Source organism: Cetorhinus maximus, chromosome 7 (genome assembly GCF_964194155.1).
Source record: "Cetorhinus maximus chromosome 7, sCetMax3.hap1.1, whole genome shotgun sequence".
Taxonomy (NCBI): Eukaryota; Metazoa; Chordata; class Chondrichthyes; order Lamniformes; family Cetorhinidae; genus Cetorhinus; species Cetorhinus maximus.
In genome coordinates, this window is record NC_135885.1 from 785,174 (window position 1) to 805,033 (window position 19,860).

General features: G+C 52.9%; 1 protein-coding gene across 1 annotated transcript in view; it reads right to left on the reverse strand.

Moving 5' to 3' along the window:
- The window catches only part of LOC144682523 (tripartite motif-containing protein 2-like), a 73,953-nt gene extending 55,788 nt beyond the window's left edge, over window positions 1-18,165 (reverse strand). Inside the window, exons 1-4 of the mRNA XM_078544915.1 lie at window positions 17,999-18,165; window positions 13,990-14,224; window positions 12,207-12,358; window positions 11,271-11,451 (exon numbers count right to left, since the gene is read on the reverse strand). Of these exons, the coding sequence (XP_078401041.1) occupies window positions 11,271-11,451; window positions 12,207-12,358; window positions 13,990-14,224; window positions 17,999-18,129 (699 nt within the window). The 5' untranslated portion in view covers window positions 18,130-18,165. The remainder of the gene's footprint in view (window positions 1-11,270; window positions 11,452-12,206; window positions 12,359-13,989; window positions 14,225-17,998) is intronic.
- Between the last annotated feature and the right edge of the window lie 1,695 nt (window positions 18,166-19,860).

A 19,860-nucleotide genomic window follows, 5' to 3' on the forward strand; every position in this document is an offset into this window, starting at 1 on the left:
GGGACATAAGTTCAAGGTGAGGGGCAGGGGGTTTAGGGGGAATTTGGGGAAAAACCTTTTTACCCAGAGGGTGGTGATGGTCTGGAATGCACTGCCTGGGAGGGTGGTGGAGGCGGGTTGCCTCACATCCTTTAAAAAGTACCTGGATGAGCACTTGGCACGTCATAACATTCAAGGCTATGGGCCAAGTGCTGGTAAATGAGATAAGGTAGGTCAGGTGTTTCTCACGTGTCGGTGCAGACTCGATGGGCCGAAGGGCCTCTTCTGCACTCTATGATTCTGCGATTTTCACCTCTCCTCTGAACCTTCTGTATTCCTCTTGGTTCTCAATTGTATTTTCTACCTGACACTGTCATAGAAACACTTTTGCTTCTTTATCTTAATTTCAATCTCGTTTTCCATCCAGGGAGTTCTGGATTCATTTGCTCTACCTTTCCCTCTCAATGGAATACACCTTAACTGTGCCCGAACCAATTCTTTTTGAAGGTAGCCCAATGTTCAGCTACAGTTTTTCCCGCCTATCTTTCATTCCAGTCTATCTGGCCCAGCTCTGTTCTTGCCCCATTGAAGTTGGCCCTTGTCCAGTTAATTATTCTTATCCTGGATTGCCTATCGTCCTTTTCTATCATCATCTGAAAACATTCAATACAATGATCACTGTCTCCTAAATGTTCCCCCACTACCACTTGATCTACTTGGCCCACCTCATTTCCAGGAACCAGGTTCAACAGTGCATCTTTTCTTGTTGGATTGGACACATACTGCTGTAGAAAATTCTCTGGAACACAATCTAGGAACTTTTGCCCCTTTCCACCCTTTACACTACCATTGTCCTAGTCTACATTCAGGTAATTAAAGTCCCCCATTATAACTACTTTATAATGCCTGCATCTCTCTGTAATTTCCCTGCAGATTTGTTCTTCTACGTCCTTCTCACTCGTTGGTGGTCGATAGACTACACCGAGCAATGTAATTCTCCCCTTTTTGTTCCTTAGTTTGAGCCAAATTGATTCTGTCCTTGAACCCTCTGGGACATCCTCTTTCTCCAGCACTGCAATGCTCTCCTTAACCAATACCACCATCCCTCCTCCATTCCTTCCTTTCCTATCTCTTCTGAACACCTTGTACCCAGGAATATTTAACATCCAGTTCTGCCCTTCCTTGAGCCAGGTCTCTGTTATCGCCACAACATCATATTTCCAAATGGCAATCTGCGCCTGTAACTCCCCAATCTTATTCACTATACTCCGTGTATTCACACACATGCACAGTAACCCTGATTTAGATTCTGTTACTTTCTCCCTCACCCTGACTTCACCTATTAACTTACTATTCTCTATACTAGTGCTATCTGCCCCTCCCAGTACTTTGTGCACCCAGATATTCCTCTCTAATGTTCTCTCTTGGTACCCACACCTTTGCCAAGCTAGTTTAACATGGAACATGGAATGTCGCACCTGGAAAGGTGTCATGGCCTGCTTCAAGCAGAGACACTTAAAAAGGGAGATAGGAAAGATGCAAAAGACTGAACTTTAACCTCCTGTGGTTGCAGAGACAAAAAGACTGATTACCACGTCTCAGTAGCCATCTAAAATCCATCTCCTGTTGATTCATATCTCAGAATGTGTAAAATGGGCGGAGATCAAAGAAAACAGGCTCTGGATGCAAGGCATGGTTTGTTTTCCTTTTATTCTTTTTTTAAAATGTATTCATGGGATGTGGGCTTCGCTGGCTGGGCCAGCATTTATTGCCCATCCCTAGTTGCCCTTGAGAAAGTGGTGGTGAGCTGCCTTCTTCAACCGCTGCAGGTACACGCAGGGAAAATGGGTTAAAAAATTAGCTGCAGAGCAGTGCTGGTATGCTAGTGTGCTGTGGCAGCAAGAAGACCAACTAGTCAGCCCTGCAGTTGCAGGAAAAATCTCTCTCTCTCTCTCTGTTGCTAGAGGCAAGGCTCAGGGGAAATAAGGCAGCTTCTTCAGCCAACCTGCAGAATCAAGTGTCTCCAAACCAACTGCGAAGTTACCAACGTCAACTCTACTGGAATCACCCAACTTAATGGCGGTAACGTTTCACCATCTACACCTCATGGACAAGCCAAAGACTGATTTGTATATTTTTAACCTGTTATTTGGATTCATAACTTCTCATTTCTGATCTGTGTGTATGTGGATTGTGCTTTTATTATTTTTCTTGGGTTCTTGGTATCCACGGGGGAAGGGATCCCTTTTAAACTTGTTGTGACCAACCGAGGGGGTTGAATAAAGAAGGGGAGCCCGCTCATTCCTCCTCACCCAGAAGCAGAGCAAATTTGGGATCCCGTTTGGGGAGATAACGAATTGTGGGACATCGCCTGGGGCCCAGTTGTAACAATGTTTATAGCTGCAAGTAGTTAATAAAGTCTTTGCTGTTAACATACAGTAAACTATGAAGACTTCCTTAACAGACACACTCTGTAACCAACACCATCTCAACAATGGGCACAAGGTTCCTTCCAGAGATATCTCCCTCTGAGTTCTCCCAACACATGATCTGACATCATTGATGATGTATAATAGTTATTAGCATAACAACTATTAACCCTTAATATGACAGCGTCCACCTCCTTTCACCATCATTCTTTCTACTTTCTCTATCTCTTGGCTCAGTGCAGTTAAAAAGACAGTTGTTGTTGTTGTTGTTGTTGTCTTGTTCATTATCAGACATGTGACCGAACACCATTACAACCAAGCCTGTGGCTCCCCCTGCAGGGCTCTGTGAGTAATACCCAGCCCTGCCCCACCTTCAACTGCACCCCCACAATAACCCCTGACTGAGGGCTCCAACTGCAAGGGCTAGGGAGAGAAGGACAGAGGGAGAGTGGAGGGATTGGTGAGGGACAGAGAGAGGGGGAGGGAGAGAGATGAGGGAGAGGAAGAAAGAGAATGGTAGGAAAAGAGAGGGGGAAGGGAGAGAGAGAGGTTGGAAGGTTTTGTTAAGGGGAGGTCATGTCTGACCAATTTGATTGAATTTTTCGAAGAGGTGACCAGGTGTGTAGATGAGGGCAATGCATTTGACATAGTCTACTTGGCCTTCAGCAAGGCTTTTGATAAGGTCCCACATGGGAGACTGATAATGAAGGTAAGAGCCCATGGGATCCAAGGCAATTTGGCAAATTGGATCCAGAATTGGCTGAATGGCAGGAAGCAGAGGGTGATGGTCGAGGGGTGTTTTTGTGACTGGATGCCTGTGTCCAGTGGGGTTCCACAGGGATCGGTGTTGGGTCGCTTGCTGTTTATGGTATATATAAACGATTTAGACTTGAATGTAGGAGGGTTGATCAGTAAGTTCACGGATGACACAAAAATTGGTGGGGTGATAAATAGTGAGGAGGAGAGCCTTAGATTACAGGGGGATATAGACGGGCTGGTCAGATGGGCTGATCAGTGGCAAATGGAATTTAATCTGGATAAGTGTGAGGTGATGCACTTGGGCAGGACAAACAAGGCACGGGAATACACGATGAATGGTAGGATCCTGGAAGTACCGAGGATCAGAGGGACCTTGGTGTACATGTCCACCGGTCCTTTAAAGTAGCGGGACAGGTAGATAAGGTGGTTAGGAAGGCATATGGGATACTTGCCTTTATTAGCTGAGGCATAGAATATAAGAGTAGGGAGGTTATGCTGAAACTGTATAAAATCCTGGTTAGGCCACAGCTAGAGTATTGCGTGCAGTTCTGGAATCCGCATTATAGGAAGGATGTGATTGCACCAGAGAGAGTGCAGAGGAGATTTACCAGGATGTTGCCTGGGCTGGAGAGTTTTAGTTATGAGGAGAGATTGGATAGACTGGGGTTATTTTCCCTGGAGCAGGAGATGATTGAGGGGGGACATGATTGAGGTATATAAAATTATGAGGGGCATAGATAGGGTAGACAGGAAGGAACTTTTCCCCTTGGTGGAGGGATCAATAACCAGGGGGCATAGATTTAAGGTAAGGGGCAGGAGGTTTAGAGGAGATGTGAGGAGTGTTTTTACCCAGAGGGTGGTGGGAATCTGGAACTCACTGCCTGAAAGGGTGGTAGAGGCAGAAACCCTCATAACATTTAAGGAGTATTTGGATGTGCACTTACGATGCCATGGTATACAAGGCTATGGGCCTAGTGCTGGAAAATGGGATTAGAATAGTTAGGTACTTGTTTGACCGGCACAGACTCGATGGACCGAAGGTCCTTTTTCTGTGCTGTAGACTCTATGACTCTGACTTTAAAGCCATGTTGTCTTGGTCTGATCATACTATCATTTTCTAAGTGCATTATTAAAACTTCCTTAATAAGAGATTCCAGCACTTTCTTGATGGCCAAAGGATCGAGAACCAGAGGGACACTGATTCAAAGTGATTTTTATATTCATTCATGGAATGTGGGTGTCACTGGCAAGGTCAGCATTTGTTGCCCATCCCTAATTACCATTGAACTGAGGGTCTCACTTGGCCGTTTCAGAGGGCAGTTAAGAGTCAACCTCATTGCTGTGGGTCTGGAGTCACATGTAGGCCAGACCGGGTAAGGACAGCAGATTTCCTTCCCTAAAGGACATTAGTGAACCAGATGGGTTTTTACAACAATCGACAATGGTTTCATGGTCACAGTTACTGAGACTCGCTTTCAATTCCAGGTTTATTAATTGAATTTAAATTCCACCAGCTACCATCGTGGGATTTGGACCCATGTCCCCAGAGAGTTAAGGTAAAAGCCAAAGCTCTAAGTCGGAGTCACATAGACTCAAAACGTTAACTCTGTTTCTCTCTCCAAAGAATGCTGTCAGGCCAGCTGAGTTTTTCCAGCATTTTCTGTTTTTATTCCCTCAGAGCATTAGCCTGGTCCTGTCAGTTACTCAGCAAAAAGAAGCAATAGCAACACGAGGAAAACCCCTTTTTATGCATTGAGTAGTTGGGATCTGGAATGTGCTGCCTGAGAGTGTGGTGGAGGCAGATTCAATCATGGCTTTGAAATGAGAATTGGACAATTATCTCAACAAAAAATATGTAGGGCTAAGAGGAAAAGGTTGGAGGAGTAGCACAAGGTGAATTAACCTTGTACGAGGTGAATTACTGAGCCGATGGGCTGAATGGCCTCCTTCTGTGCTGTAACATTTCTATGATTCTATACCAGGATTTTCCCAACAACTGATGTCAGACTAACTGGCCTGTTGTTCTCTGCTTCCTCTCTTCCCTCTTCCTTGAATAGCGGTATTACATTTGCTAACTTCCAATACACTAGCACCAGTTTAGAATCTATGGAATTTTGGAAAATCATAGCCAGCACATCCACTATCTCTGCAGATATCTCTTTTAGAACCCTAGGGTGTAGACCATCAGGTCCCAAGGATTTGTCAGATTTTAGTCCCTTAAGCCTCTCCAATACTTTTTCTCTGCTGATGTTAATTTCCTCACTCTTACCATCCCCTACGTTACTGTCTATTTCTGGTTTGCAACTTGTGCCTGAAGGCAGACAGGCAATATTTCAACAATATCCCTGCCATTTCCCTCATTCCCCATTGTAACTTCTCCTGTTTCTGCCTCTAAGGGACCAACTATTTACTTTAGCTACTCTCCTCCTTTTCTTCTGAACAAAGCTCTCAATCTGTTTTTATATTTCATATTCTATTCTTTCCCTTTTTATCAACTTTTTGTTGCCATTTGCTGGTTTCTAAAATATACCCAATCCTCAGATTTGCTACTCTTTCTTGCAAAGTTGTAAGGTTCCTCTTCTATTGACCTGATACTATCCTTAACTTCCTGAGTGAGATACGGTTGGGTCTTTCTCATTGAGTGTTCGTTCTTCAGTAGAATGTATTTTTGTTGAACATTTTGAATTTCTTTAAATGTTTTCCACTGTTCATTTTAGTTTATTTGCCCAGTTAACCTTAGCCAGCTCTCCCCTCAGTCCTATGTAATTGGCTTTAAAGTTTAAGACTCTTGTTTGTGATTGAAATATGTCACTTTAAATTTAACATGGAATTGAATGATATTATGATCACTATTTCCCAGTGGAACTTTCACTACGACATTACTAATTAACCCTGTTTCATTACACAATACTAGATCAAAGATAGATTTATCCCTAGTTGATTCCATAATGTATTGGTCCAAGACATTGTCACAAAAGCATTCCACAAACTCATCTTCTAGACCGTTCTTGCCAATTTGATTGGTCCAGTCTATATGAAGATTAAAGTCCCCCACAGTATTGCATTGCCTTCATTACAAGCTGCAATAATTTCTTGTTTAATGCTCTGTCTGGCAGTATAACTACTGTTCGGAGGCCTATAAACTCCTCCCACCAATGTTTTCTGACTCTCCTTATTCTTAATCTCCACCCATATTCATTCTACTTCATGATCTTTAGAGGCCCGATCCTTTCTCACTAATGTCCCTATGTCACCCTTTACACTCAGGGCCACCCCCTCATCCTTTACCATTCTGCCTGTCTTTCAGAAATATTGTTTACCCTGGAATGTTTATTTTCCAACCTCGATCGCCTTGTAACCATTGGCTGAATAATAGGGGAGGGGAGGGGAGGGGAGGGACCAACAGCTCGCCCCCCCACCCACCCCACCCCACTCCACCCCACCCCGCCCAGCACCTCCCCCTTCACCCCCACCCTCCACTCCCGCCCCCAAAGAGTGAGAAACAGAGGGCCCAATTTAATTATTAGAACCACAGAACCATAGAACACTACAGCGCAGAAAAATAGGCCATTCGGCCCTTTAACTCTGTGCCGAAATATTATTCCGCTAGTCCCATTGACCTGCACCTAGTCCATAACCCTCCAGACCTCTCCCATCCATGTATCTATCTAATTTATTCTTAAAACTTAAGAGTGAGCCCGCATTTACCACGTCAGATGGTAGCTCATTCCACACTCTCACCACTCTCTGAGTGAAGAAGTTCCCCCTAATGTTCCCTCTAAACCTTTCCCCTTTTACCCTAAAGCCATGTCCTCTCGTGTTTATCTCTCCTATTGTGTCGGGATTCCTGCCAATGGGCCTGAGGTGGAGAGGGAGCCTCAGGGTGAGGCATGTGGCACACAGGACTGTAGCCTCTCAGTGACAGCCATTGAAATCCCGACCACAGGAGCAGTGGAAAGCAGGAGGAAGAGGGCGATGTGGAAGGAAACCAGGGAGGTGGTGGCCTAGTGGTATTGTCACTGGACTAGTAACCCAGAGACCCAGGGTAATGCTCTGCGGACCCAGGTTCAAATCCTGTTGAAGGGGGAGGTGAAAGGGTTAAAAACCAAATACAATGGACAAAGTGGTAGCTTCTGATGAACCACAAGTCATAGTCTGGGCCAGATAAGAGTCAAGGTCTGTGTATATACATTGAATCGGAGTGGATAATATAATCATGTACCAGTGTCTGGAAGATAATAGGATAGAACTAATGAACTAATTGTGTGTGTAAATGATTGGGTCCCTGTAACGAGGTTAAAACACATACACATTGATCATTGGTGCATGTAAATAGAGTAAGATAAGGGAGAAGTATAAACTGCAAGAAAACATAACCATTCGGGGAGTTTGTACCCATCCTGTATGGTACAGTCTCCCCGCGTCTGTCTGAATAAAACCAGTGAAAGAAACTCGAGTCTCGTGTGGTCACTGCCGGACCGGAGAGAGAGCCCGGACTCCGCCGGACCGGAGAGAGAGCCCGGACTCCGCCGGACCGGAGAGAGAGCCCGGACTCGGCCGGACCGGAGAGAGAGCCCGGACTCCGCCGGACCGGAGAGAGAGCCCGGACTCGGCCGGACCGGAGAGAGAGCTCGGACTCGGCCGGACCGGAGAGAGAGCTCGGACTCGGCCGGACCGGAGAGAGATCTCGGACTCGGCCGGACCGGAGAGAGAGCTCGGACTCGGCCGGACCGGAGAGAGAGCTCGGACTCGGCCGGACCGGAGAGAGAGCTCGGACTCGGCCGGACCGGAGAGAGAGCCCGGACTCGGCCGGACCGGAGAGAGAGCCCGGACTCGGCCGGACCGGAGAGAGAGCCCGGACTCGGCCGGACCGGAGAGAGAGCCCGGACTCGGCCGGACCGGAGAGAGAGCCCGGACTCGGCCGGACCGGAGAGAGAGCCCGGACTCGGCCGGACCGGAGAGAGAGCCCGGACTCGGCCGGACCGGAGAGAGAGCCCGGACTCGGCCGGACCGGAGAGAGAGCCCGGACTCGGCCGGACCGGAGAGAGAGCCCGGACTCGGCCGGACCGGAGAGAGAGCCCGGACTCGGCCGGACCGGAGAGAGAGCTCGGACTCGGCCGGACCGGAGAGAGAGCTCGGACTCGGCCGGACCGGAGAGAGAGCCCGGACTCGGCCGGACCGGAGAGAGAGCTCGGACTCGGCCGGACCGGAGAGAGAGCTCGGACTTCCTTTCACCACCAAGGCAGATGGTGGAATGTGAATTCAATAAAATCTGGAATTAAAAGTCTGATGATGACCATGAAACCATTGTCGATTGTTGTAAAAACCCATCTGGTTCACTAATGTCCTTTCACTGATGAATCAGTGCTCCTCCATGTTGAACACCACCTGGAGGAAGCACTGAGGGTGGCAAGGGCACAGAATGTACTCTGGGTGGGGACTTCAATGTCCATCACCAAGAGTGGCTCGGTAGCCCCACTACTGACCGAGCTGGCCGAGTCCTAAAGGACATAGCTGCTAGACTGGGTCTGCGGCAGGTGGTGAGGGAACCAACAAGAGGAAAAACATACTTGACCTCATCCTCACCAACCTGCCTGTCACAGATGCATCTGTCCATGACAGTGTCGGTAGGAGTGACCACTGCACAGTCGTTGTGGAGATGAAGTCCCGCCTTCACATTGAGGATACCCTCCATCATGTTGTGTGGCACTACCACCGTGCTAAATGGGATAGATTTCAAACAGATCTAGCAACTCAAGACTGGGCATCCATGAGGCGCTGTGGGCCATCAGCAGCAGCAGAATTGTACTCGAACACAATCTGTAACCTCATGGCCCAGCATATCCCCCACTCTACCATTACCATCAAGCCAGGGGATCAACCCTGGTTCAATGAAGAGTGCAGGAGGGCATGCCAGGAGCAGCACCAGGCACACCTAAAAATGAAGTGACAACCTGGTGAAGCTATAACACAGGACTACTTGCCAAACAGCATAAGCAGCAAGTGATAGACAGAGCTAAGCGATCCCACAACCAACTGATCAGATCTAAGCTCTGCAGTCCTGCCACATCCAGTCGTGAATGGTGGTGGACAATTAAACAACTCACTGGAGGAGGAGGAGGCTCCACAAATATCCCCATCCTCAATGATGGAGGAGCCCAGCACATCAGTGCAAAAGATAAGGCTGAAGCATTCGCAACAATCATCAGCCAGAAGTGCCGAGTGGATGATCCATCTCAGCCTCCTCTGGAGGTCCCCAGCATCACAGATGCCAATCTTCAGACAATTCGATTCACTCCACATGATATCAAGAAATGGCTGAAGGCACTGGATACTGCAAAGGCTATGGGCCCTGACAATATTCCATCTACAAGGCACAAGTCAGGAGTGTGATGGAATACTCCCCACTTGCCTGAATGAGTGTGGTTCCCACAACACTCAGGAAGCTCAACACTGTCCAAGACAAAGCAGCCACTTGATTGGCACCACATCCACAAACATTCACTCCCTCCACCACCGACACACAGTAGCAGCAGTGTGTACCATCTACAAGATGCACTGCAGGAATTCACCAAGGCTCCTTCGACAGCACCTTCCAAATCCATGACCACTACCATCTAGAAGGACAAGGGCAGCAGATAGATGGGAACACCATCACCTGGAAGTTCCCCTCCAAGTCACTCACCATCCTGACTTGGAAATATATCACCGTTCCTTCACTGTCGCTGGGTCAAAATCCTGCAACTCCCTCCCTAACAGCACTGTGGGTGTACCTACACCACATGAACTGCAGCGGTTCAAGAAGGCAGCTCACTGCCACCTTCTCAAGGGTAACTAGGGATGGGCAATAAATGCTGGCCCAGCCAGTGAAGCCCACATCCTGTGAATGAATTTCTTATAATGTTTTTTGGTGACACTGGGGGCAGTAGGGCCTTGGGAAGGGGAGGGGTGGAGGTTTGGTGAGGGCAGGAAGGGCCTTTTCCGCAGGGACAGCCATTGCCTCCAGGGGCCCTTTCCATAGCCACAAGGTGTCCAAATTAGAGGCCAGACCCCAACCCCCACCCTGCCTGCTTGGAGGCCCCATGACAGTGAGACCACCCGCTGGCCTGTGCTGGGAGGGCCGTCCACCACAATCCTTACCACTGGTAAAATGGCACCAGAATGGGGAAACCATCGGCAATCCACCTCACACCTTCACTCACCATTTCACAGTCCTCCCCTCCCCAAACTCCCAGCCCATTCTCCCAGGAGCCCTGCTGTAAACCAGCCAGGGAGAGCGAGGGAGCGAGAGAGAGAGAGAGAGGAGGATAGGGAGAGAGAGAGAGAGAGAGGAGGATAGGGAGAGAGAGAGAGAGGAGGATAGGGAGAGAGAGAGAGAGGAGGATAGGGAGAGAGAGAGAGAGAGAGGAGGATAGGGAGAGAGAGAGAGAGGAGGATAGGGAGAGAGAGAGAGAGAGAGAGGAGGATAGGGAGAGAGAGAGAGAGGAGGATAGGGAGAGAGAGAGAGAGAGGGAGGAGGATAGGGAGAGAGAGAGAGAGAGAGAATTACATCGAATTTACATCACAGGAGCAGGCCATTCGGCCTATCTGCTCCCTGCTGTTTGTGCTGCACATGAGCCTCCTCCTAGCCCCTCTCCATCTCCCCCTATCACCAGATCCTCCCCCCTCCCCACAACCGGACTCTGTGTGAGCGAGTCCCACATTCTCTCCTCTCTCTGGAGGAAGGAGTTTCCCCCCGAACGCCCCATCGGATGTTTTAGTGAGTGTTTCATAATGAGCTCCCACTGCTTCTCGTCTCCCCCACAAGGTGAGAATGGTTTCTTTCCACACAGCCTATTGACCCCTCACAGAAATTCACAATCCCAGCGTCAGAAATACAGGTTCACAATCTGTAAGTGATAAAAAGCTGCCGATGTGTATTTAACACAGAGCAGGAATCTGCTCAGATCGAACGTTCAGAAATCTGCAGCATAAACCTGTTGGTGCCAAATAATCTTCAATATGGTGTCAGGAAGAACAAAGTGGACATTGTGCTGCCCCTCCCCCCCCTCCACCCCCACCCCCTCCCCCACCCCCCCCTCCCCCTCCCCCTCGCCCACTCACCTTCTGTTTGCTGTTACAGATTCCCTCCAGGTCGGAGATGAGTGCCGATTTGCGCTGCTGGAGAACTCTCTGCAGCTCCTCGAAGGTGTTGCTGATCTCACTCACCGCCGTGTTCTTCCGGTCAGTCAACTGCCGGCAAATCTGATGGACCAGCTCAATGGCAGCGTTCAGCTGTGGCAGACTGAGGGGCAAAGAGTGAGAATTAACCCTTTAAATCCCAGAGACTGAGGGGCAAAGCGTGAGAATTAACCCTTTAAATCCCAGAGACTGAGGGGCAAAGAGTGAGAATTAACCCTTTAAATCCCAGCAGACTGAGGGGCAAAGAGTGAGAATTAACCCTTTAAATCCCAGAGACTGAGGGGCAAAGAGTGAGAATTAACCCTTTAAATCCCAGAGACTGAGGGGCAAAGAGTGAGAATTAACCCTTTAAATCCCAGCAGACTGAGGGGCAAAGAGTGAGAATTAACCCTTTAAATCCCAGAGACTGAGGGGCAAAGAGTGAGAATTAACCCTTTAAATCCCAGCAGACTGAGGGGCAAAAAGTGAGAATTAACCCTTTAAATCCCAGCAGACTGAGGGGCAAAGAGTGAGAATTAACCCTTTAAATCCCAGCAGACTGTGGGGCAAAGGTTGAGAATTAACCCTTTAAATCCCAGAGACTGAGGGGCAAAGATTGAGAATTAACCCTTTAAATCCCAGAGACTGAGGGACAAAGAGTGAGAATTAACCCTTTAAATCCCAGAGACTGAGGGGCAAAGAGTGAGAATTAACCCTTTAAATCCCAGCAGAATGAGGGGCAAAGAGTGAGAATTAACCCTTTAAATCCCAGAGACTGAGGGGCAAAGAGTGAGAATTAACCCTTTAAATCCCGGCAGACTGAGGGGGAAGTCTCGGGGGAGAGAGGGGGAGCTGTGGGCAGACAGGCTGATAGTTCACCGGTTTTTGATGGCATCGAGCTGCTTCTTCAGCGAGGCCTTGTGCTGTTCCACTACGTCCTTTAGTGGCACCGTCTTGTGCTCCCGATGTTCTCCCTCTGTACATTCACGGCACATCGCTGTCTCACAGGAACCACAGTAAAACTCCATCCCCTGGAACAGGAGCAAGAAAGTGAGGGGGAGAGAGAGGGAGAGGGAGAGAGGGAGGGCGAGAGGGAGGGCAAGAGGGAGGGCGAGAGGGAGGGCGAGAGGGAGGGCGAGAGGGAGGGCGAGAGGGAGGGCGAGAGGGAGGGCGAGAGGGAGGGCGAGAGGGAGGGCGAGAGGGAGGGCGAGAGAGGGAGAGGGAGGGAGAGGGAGGGAGAGGGAGGGAGAGGGCGAGAGGAGAGAGAGAGAAGTAGATACAGAGAGAGTGGGGAGAGAGAGAGATAAAGAGAGGGAGGAGAGAGAGATGGGGTGGAGAGTGAGAGAGGAAGGGAGAGAGGGGGAGGGAGAGAGGGGGAGGGAGAGAGGGGGAGGGAGAGAGGGGGAGGGAGAGAGGGGGAGGTAGAGAGGGGGAGGGAGAGAGGGGGAGGGAGAGAGGGGGAGGTAGAGAGGGGGAGGTAGAGAGGGGGAGGGAGAGAGGGGGAGGGAGAGAGGGGGAGGGAGAGAGGGGGATGGAGAGAGGGGGAGGGAGAGAGGGGAGGGGGAGAGGGGGAGGGGGAGGGGGAGAGGGAGAGGGGGAGAGGGGGAGGAGGAGAGGGGGAGGGGGAGAGGGGGAGAGGGGGAGGTGGAGAGGGAGAGGGGGAGCGGGTGCTCAGAGAGTGGGATAGTGGTTCTCCCTCCTGTTCACACCCAATGACAGTGAAATCTAATGTGATTGTTCAGCCTGACGGAGTAAATGAGAAACAGAAATGAGCAGCTGAGACCAGAACTGTTCATGGGATCTTGCTGTGCATGTATTCACCACTCGCTGTTCCAGGCTCAATTTCAGAAAAGGACATCAAGAATCTGGGGGTGGGATTCCCCTCGAGGTGGGGTCAGCGATAGGGTGTGGCTCAGCATTTGGTGCAGGGGTCAGTACTTGGGGTGGGGTCAGGAACGGGGGCAGGGTTCAGCCCAGGAGGCAGGGGTCAGCATTGGGTGCAGGGGTCAGAGCTGGGAGTCAGGGTCAGGGGTGGGAGTCAGTGCTGAGGGCAGGGGTCAAGGGCAGGGACAGCACTGGGCACGGGTCAGTTCTGGGCACAGGGTCAGCATTGGGCACAGGGTCAGCGCTGGGCACAGGGTCAGCGCTGGGCACAGGGTCAGCATTGGGCACGGGGTCAGTTCTGGGCACAGGGTCAGTGCTGGGCACGGGGTCAGCATTGGGCACGGGGTCAGTTCTGGGCACGGGGTCAGCACTGGGCACGGGGTCAGTTCTGGGCACAGGGTCAGTTCTGGGCACAGGGTCAGTTCTGGGCACAGGGTCAGCATTGGGCACAGGGTCAGCTCTGGGCACAGAGTCAGCATTGGGCACAGGGTCAGCATTGGGCACAGGGTCAGCATTGGGCACAGGGTCAGCTCTGGGCACAGGGTCAGCATTGGGCACAGGGTCAGCATTGGGCACAGGGTCAGCATTGGGCACAGGGTCAGTGCTGGGCACAGGGTCAGTGCTGGGCACAGGGTCAGCGCTGCCTTGTGGTTGGTTCTAACCATTAACCCTGAGCATAGGACCCCTGAGCCCAGTGTCTGAGCCCTGTCCCCATCCCAGCCGCTGACCGGCTCCCTGACCCCCATAACCTACCCGACCAGTGGCTTCTAGCACTGACCTTGCCTTCATGGTTGGGGCAGGAGAGTGATTGTCCAGACACGGCGCTGACCGTCTCCTGCATGGATATCTGTTCCCGGCTACAGGCGGTGTCTCTCTGCAGAACCTCCATCAGGTTTGTGATGAAGAAATTATTCTGAAGAGCAGCAACTCCTTTCTCCGGGAGGATGGACGTCTGACGGCAAACGGGGCACGAGAGGGTCAGGCTCTGGGGGGGGATGTAATTCTGGAGACACCTGGGAGAGAGGGAGAGGGAGAGGGAGCATCAGGAGCAGCAAGATTGGAGAGTCACACCACCCACATGCACACCCACACCCAGCACCCAGCACCCAGCACCCAGCACCCACACCCATCACCCACACCCAGCACCCACACCCAGCACCCACACCCACACCCATCACCCATCACCCACACCCATCACCGACACCCACACCCAGCACCCACACCCAGCACCCACACCCACACCCATCACCCATCACCCAGCACCCACACCCAGCACCCACACCCACACCCAGCACCCAGCACCCAGCACCCACACCCATCACCCACACCCACACCCATCACCCATCACCCAGCACCCACACCCACACCCATCACCCATCACCCACACCCAGCACCCACACCCAGCACCCACACCCATCACCCATCACCCAGCACCCAGCACCCACACCCATCACCGACACCCACACCCAGCACCCACACCCACACCCATCACCCATCACCCAGCACCCAGCACCCACACCCATCACCCACACCCACACCCATCACCCACACCCATCACCCAGCACCCACACCCACACCCAGCACCCAGCACCCAGCACCCAGCACCCACACCCAGCACCCACACCCAGCACCCACACCCACACCCAGCACCCAGACCCACACCCAGCACCCACACCCAGCACCCACACCCAGCACCCACACCCACACCCACACCCAGCATCCACACCCATCACCCACACCCAGCACCCAGCACCCACACCCACACCCAGCACCCAGCACCCACACCCAGCACCCACACCCAGCACCCACACCCAGCACCCACACCCAGCACCCAGCACCCACACCCAGCACCCACACCCACACCCGCACCCACACCCAGCACCCAGCACCCACACCCAGCACCCACACCCAGCACCCACACCCAGCACCCAGCACCCACACCCAGCACCCACACCCACACCCAGCACCCACACCCAGCACCCACACCCAGCACCCACACCCACACCCAGCACCCACACCCAGCCACCACACCCAGCACCCAGCACCCAGCACCCACACCCACACCCAGCACCCACACCCGCACCCACACCCACACCCAGCACCCACACCCAGCACCCACACCCAGCACCCACACCCACACCCAGCACCCACACCCAGCACCCAGCACCCACACCCAGCACCCACACCCACACCCAGCACCCACACCCACACCCAGCACCCAGCACCCACACCCAGCACCCACACCCACACCCAGCACCCAGCACCCACACCCAGCACCCACACCCACACCCAGCACCCACACCCAGCACCCACACCCAGCACCCACACCCAGCACCTGCACCCACACCCAGCACCCACACCCAGCCACCACACCCAGCACCCACACCCAGCACCCACACCCACACCCAGCACCCACACCCAGCCACCACACCCAGCACCCACACCCGGCACACACACCCAGCACCCACACCCAGCACCCACACCCACACCCAGCACCCACACCCAGCACCCACACCCACACCCGCACCCACACCCAGCACCCACACCCAGCACCCACACCCGCACCCACACCCACACCCACACCCAGCACCCACACTCAGCACCCACACCCAGCACCCACACCCAGCACCCACACCCAGCACCCAGCACCCACACCCAGCACCCACACCCAGCACCCACACCCACACCCAGCACCCACACGCAGCACACATCACCCGCACCCAGCACCCAGCACCCACACCCAGCACCCACACCCAGCACCCAGCACCCACACCCACACCCAGCACCCACACCCAGCACCCACACCCAGCACCCACACCCAGCACCCAGCACCCACACCCACACCCAGCACCCACACCCAACACCCACACCCGCACCCACACCCAGCACCTATCACCCACACCCACACCCAGCACCCACACCCAGCACCCACACCCACACCCAGCACCCAGCACCCACACCCAGCACCCACACCCAGCACCCACACCCAGCACCCACACCCAGCACCCATCACCCAGCACCCACACCCAGCACCCACACCCAGCACCCACACCCAGCACCCATCACCCGCACCCACACCCAGCACCCAGCACCCATCACCCACACCCGCACCCACACCCAGCACCCATCACCCACACCCACACCCGCACCCAGCACCCATCACCCACACCCACACCCAGCACCCACACCCAGCACCCACACCCAGCACCCACACCCACACCCAGCACCCATCACCCACACCCACACCCAGCACCCACACACAGCACCCACACCCAGCACCCACACCCACACCCGCACCCAGCACCCATCACCCACACCCAGCACCCACACCCACAGCCACACCCAGCACCCACACCCACACCCATCACCCACACCCACACCCTCACCCAGCACCCACACCCACACCCAGCACCCACACCCACACCCACACCCTCACCCAGCACCCACACCCACACCCATCACCCACACCCACACCCACACCCAGCACCCACACCCACACCCACACCCACACCCACACCCATCCCCAGCACCCACACCCACACCCATCACCCACACCCACACCCACACCCACACCCACACCCACACCCATCACCCACACCCAGCACCCACACCCACACCCATCACCCACACCCACACCCACACCCAGCACCCACACCCACACCCACACCCACACCCACACCCATCCCCAGCACCCACACCCACACCCATCACCCACACCCACACCCACACCCACACCCACACCCAGCACCCACACCCACACCCACACCCACACCCACACCCATCCCCAGCACCCACACCCACACCCATCACCCACACCCACACCCAGCACCCACACCCAGCACCCACACCCACACCCACACCCACACCCACACCCATCCCCAGCACCCACACCCACACCTATCACCCACACCCACACCCATCACCCACACCCAGCAGCCATCACCCACACCCACACCCACACCCAGCACCCAATGCACAGCATTTACATCCATCCACATGTAGCGCCCAATATCCAGCCCCCACACCCAGCGCCCTGTACCCAGCACCCTTCCACAGTATTCTCCTCAGCTCGCAGACCCACACCCACCTCCCGTTCCAGTGCTGACTGCCCAACACCCAGTGCCCACCCTCCCCACTTCCCACTCCCAGCACCCATCCCCCACTTCCAGCACCAACCTGGGGTGCAGCACGGAGTCGGAGGCTACGACATGGCTATGGAGGGCTCAGCACAGGTAATGGTATAGAGCTGGACATGGTGTCTGGGTTATACCAGTATCCAGGCTGGATCCACCATGGATCCCCAGGGTGTACCTGTATCCTACACCCCTGTACCCCTGCTGTTACCCCCCACAGCCCTGCGTCCATGCTGTACCCCAATACACTCCTGTACCCCTGCTGTTACCCCCCACAGCCCTGCGTCCATGCTGTACCCCAATACACTCCTGTACCCCTGCTGTTACCCCCCACAGCCCTGCGTCCATGCGGTACCCCAATACACCCCTGTACCCCTGCTGTTACCCCCCACAGCCCTGCGTCCATGCTGTACCCCAATACACTCCTGTACCCCTGCTGTTACCCCCCACAGCCCTGCGTCCATGCTGTACCCCAATACACTCCTGTACCCCTGCTGTTACCCCCCACAGCCCTGCGTCCATGCGGTACCCCAATACACTCCTGTACCCCTGCTGTTACCCCCCACAGCCCTGCGTCCATGCGGTACCCCAATACACTCCTGTACCCCATATCCTGATTTGTACCCAGGCAGACTCCAGGCTGCTCAGACTCACCTCTCACAGAATGTGTGTAGACATGGCAGAACCTTGGGGTTGTTATAGCGATCGAGACAAATACTGCAGACTAGAAACTGCTTGTCAATCTGTCGCACCACAGGACTGGTGATGGACTCGCAGCCTGCCATAGTATCTCAGCACAGAGCAAACACTCAGAGAACAAGCTTGACCTGCAGAGACAGAAAGGGGGAGAGAGTGAGAGAGGGAGAGAGGGAGAAACAGAGAGAGGAGGGAAAGACAGAGAGAGCGAGAGGGAGGGAGAGAGAGAGAGAGGAGGGGAGAACGAGAGAAAGCAGCAGAGAGGTAGAGGGAGAGGAGAGAGAGAGATGGAGAAAGAGGGAGAGGAGAGAGGGACAATTTAATATTGCACACCATAGAACGATGGAATGGTTTCAGGACAGGAGGTGGTTTGTGCCTCACTAGAAAAGCAACTCACCTCATCCCACTTTCCTGCCTTTTCCCCATGGCCCTGCAATTTGTATCTCTTCAGAGAATGATCCAATTCTCTTTTGAAAGTCACAGTTAAACCAGCTTCCCCCTCACGCTCAGGCAGTGCATTCCAGACCCCATCCACTCGCTGTCTGAACAAGCTTTGCATTGTCACCATTGCTCCCTTTGCCAATTCCCTTCAATCTGTGCCGGGCGTTTTTATTCTTTCATTGGGATGTGGACATCACTGGAAAGTTCAGCATCTGCTGCCCATTTTCTAATTGCCCTCGAACTGAATGGCCAGGTTGACAATTAAGCCAAAAACGTTGCTGTGGGTCTGGAGCCACATGTAGGCCAGACCAGGTAAGGACAGCAGATTTCCTTCCCTAAAGGACATTAGACTTTATTAATTGAATTTAAATTTCACTAGCGGCTGTGGTGGGATTTGAACTCATGTCCCCAGAGCATTAGCCTAAACCTTTCAATTGCTACGCCATCTCTATCCTGCCATCAATGGAAACAGTTTCTCCCTCTCTACTCTATCCAGCCCTCTCATGATTTTGAACACCTCTATCAAATCTCTCAGCCCTTTCCTCTCCAAGGAGAACAGTCCCAACTTCTCCAATCTACCTTCATAACTGAAGATCCTCAGTGCCAAAACCATTCTCATCAATCTTTTCTGCACTCTCTCCAGTGCCTTCACATCCTTCCTAAAGTGCGGCACCCAGAACTGGACACAGTACTCCAATTGATGCTGAACCAGTGTTTTATAAAGGTTCACCATAATCTCCTTGCTCTTGCACTCTATGCCTCTATTTATGAAGTCCATGACAGCGTTTCTGATCCACTCAAGCCTCCTCCCATCCTTCCTCATCTAAATCTACCATCATAACCCTCTATTCTCTTCTCCCTCAACTGTTTTCTAGTTTCTCCTTAAATGTATCGATAGTATTGACTTCAGCCACTCTCTGTGGGAGTGAATTCCACGTTCTCACCATTCTCTCTGGGTAAGGAAGTTTCTTCTGGATTCCCTATTGGATTTTTTGGGTGACTATCTTATACTGACAGCCTCTCGTTCTGCTCTTCCCCACAAGGGGAAACATTCTCTCTGTGTCCACTCGATCAAAACCTTTCATCATTTTAAAAACATCTATTAAGTCACCCCTCAGCCTTTGTTTTTCAAGAGAGGAAACCCAGCCTGTCAATCCTTTCCCAATATTTCCCACACAGTAGCAGCAGTGTGTGTACCATCTACAAGATGCACTGCAGGAACTCACCAAGGCTCCTTAGACAGCACCTTCCAAATCCACGACCTCTACCATCTAGAAGGACAAGGGCAGCAGATAGATGGGAACACCACCACCTGGAAGTTACCCTCCAAGTCACTCACCATCCTGACTTGGAAATATATCGCCGTTCCTTCACTGTCA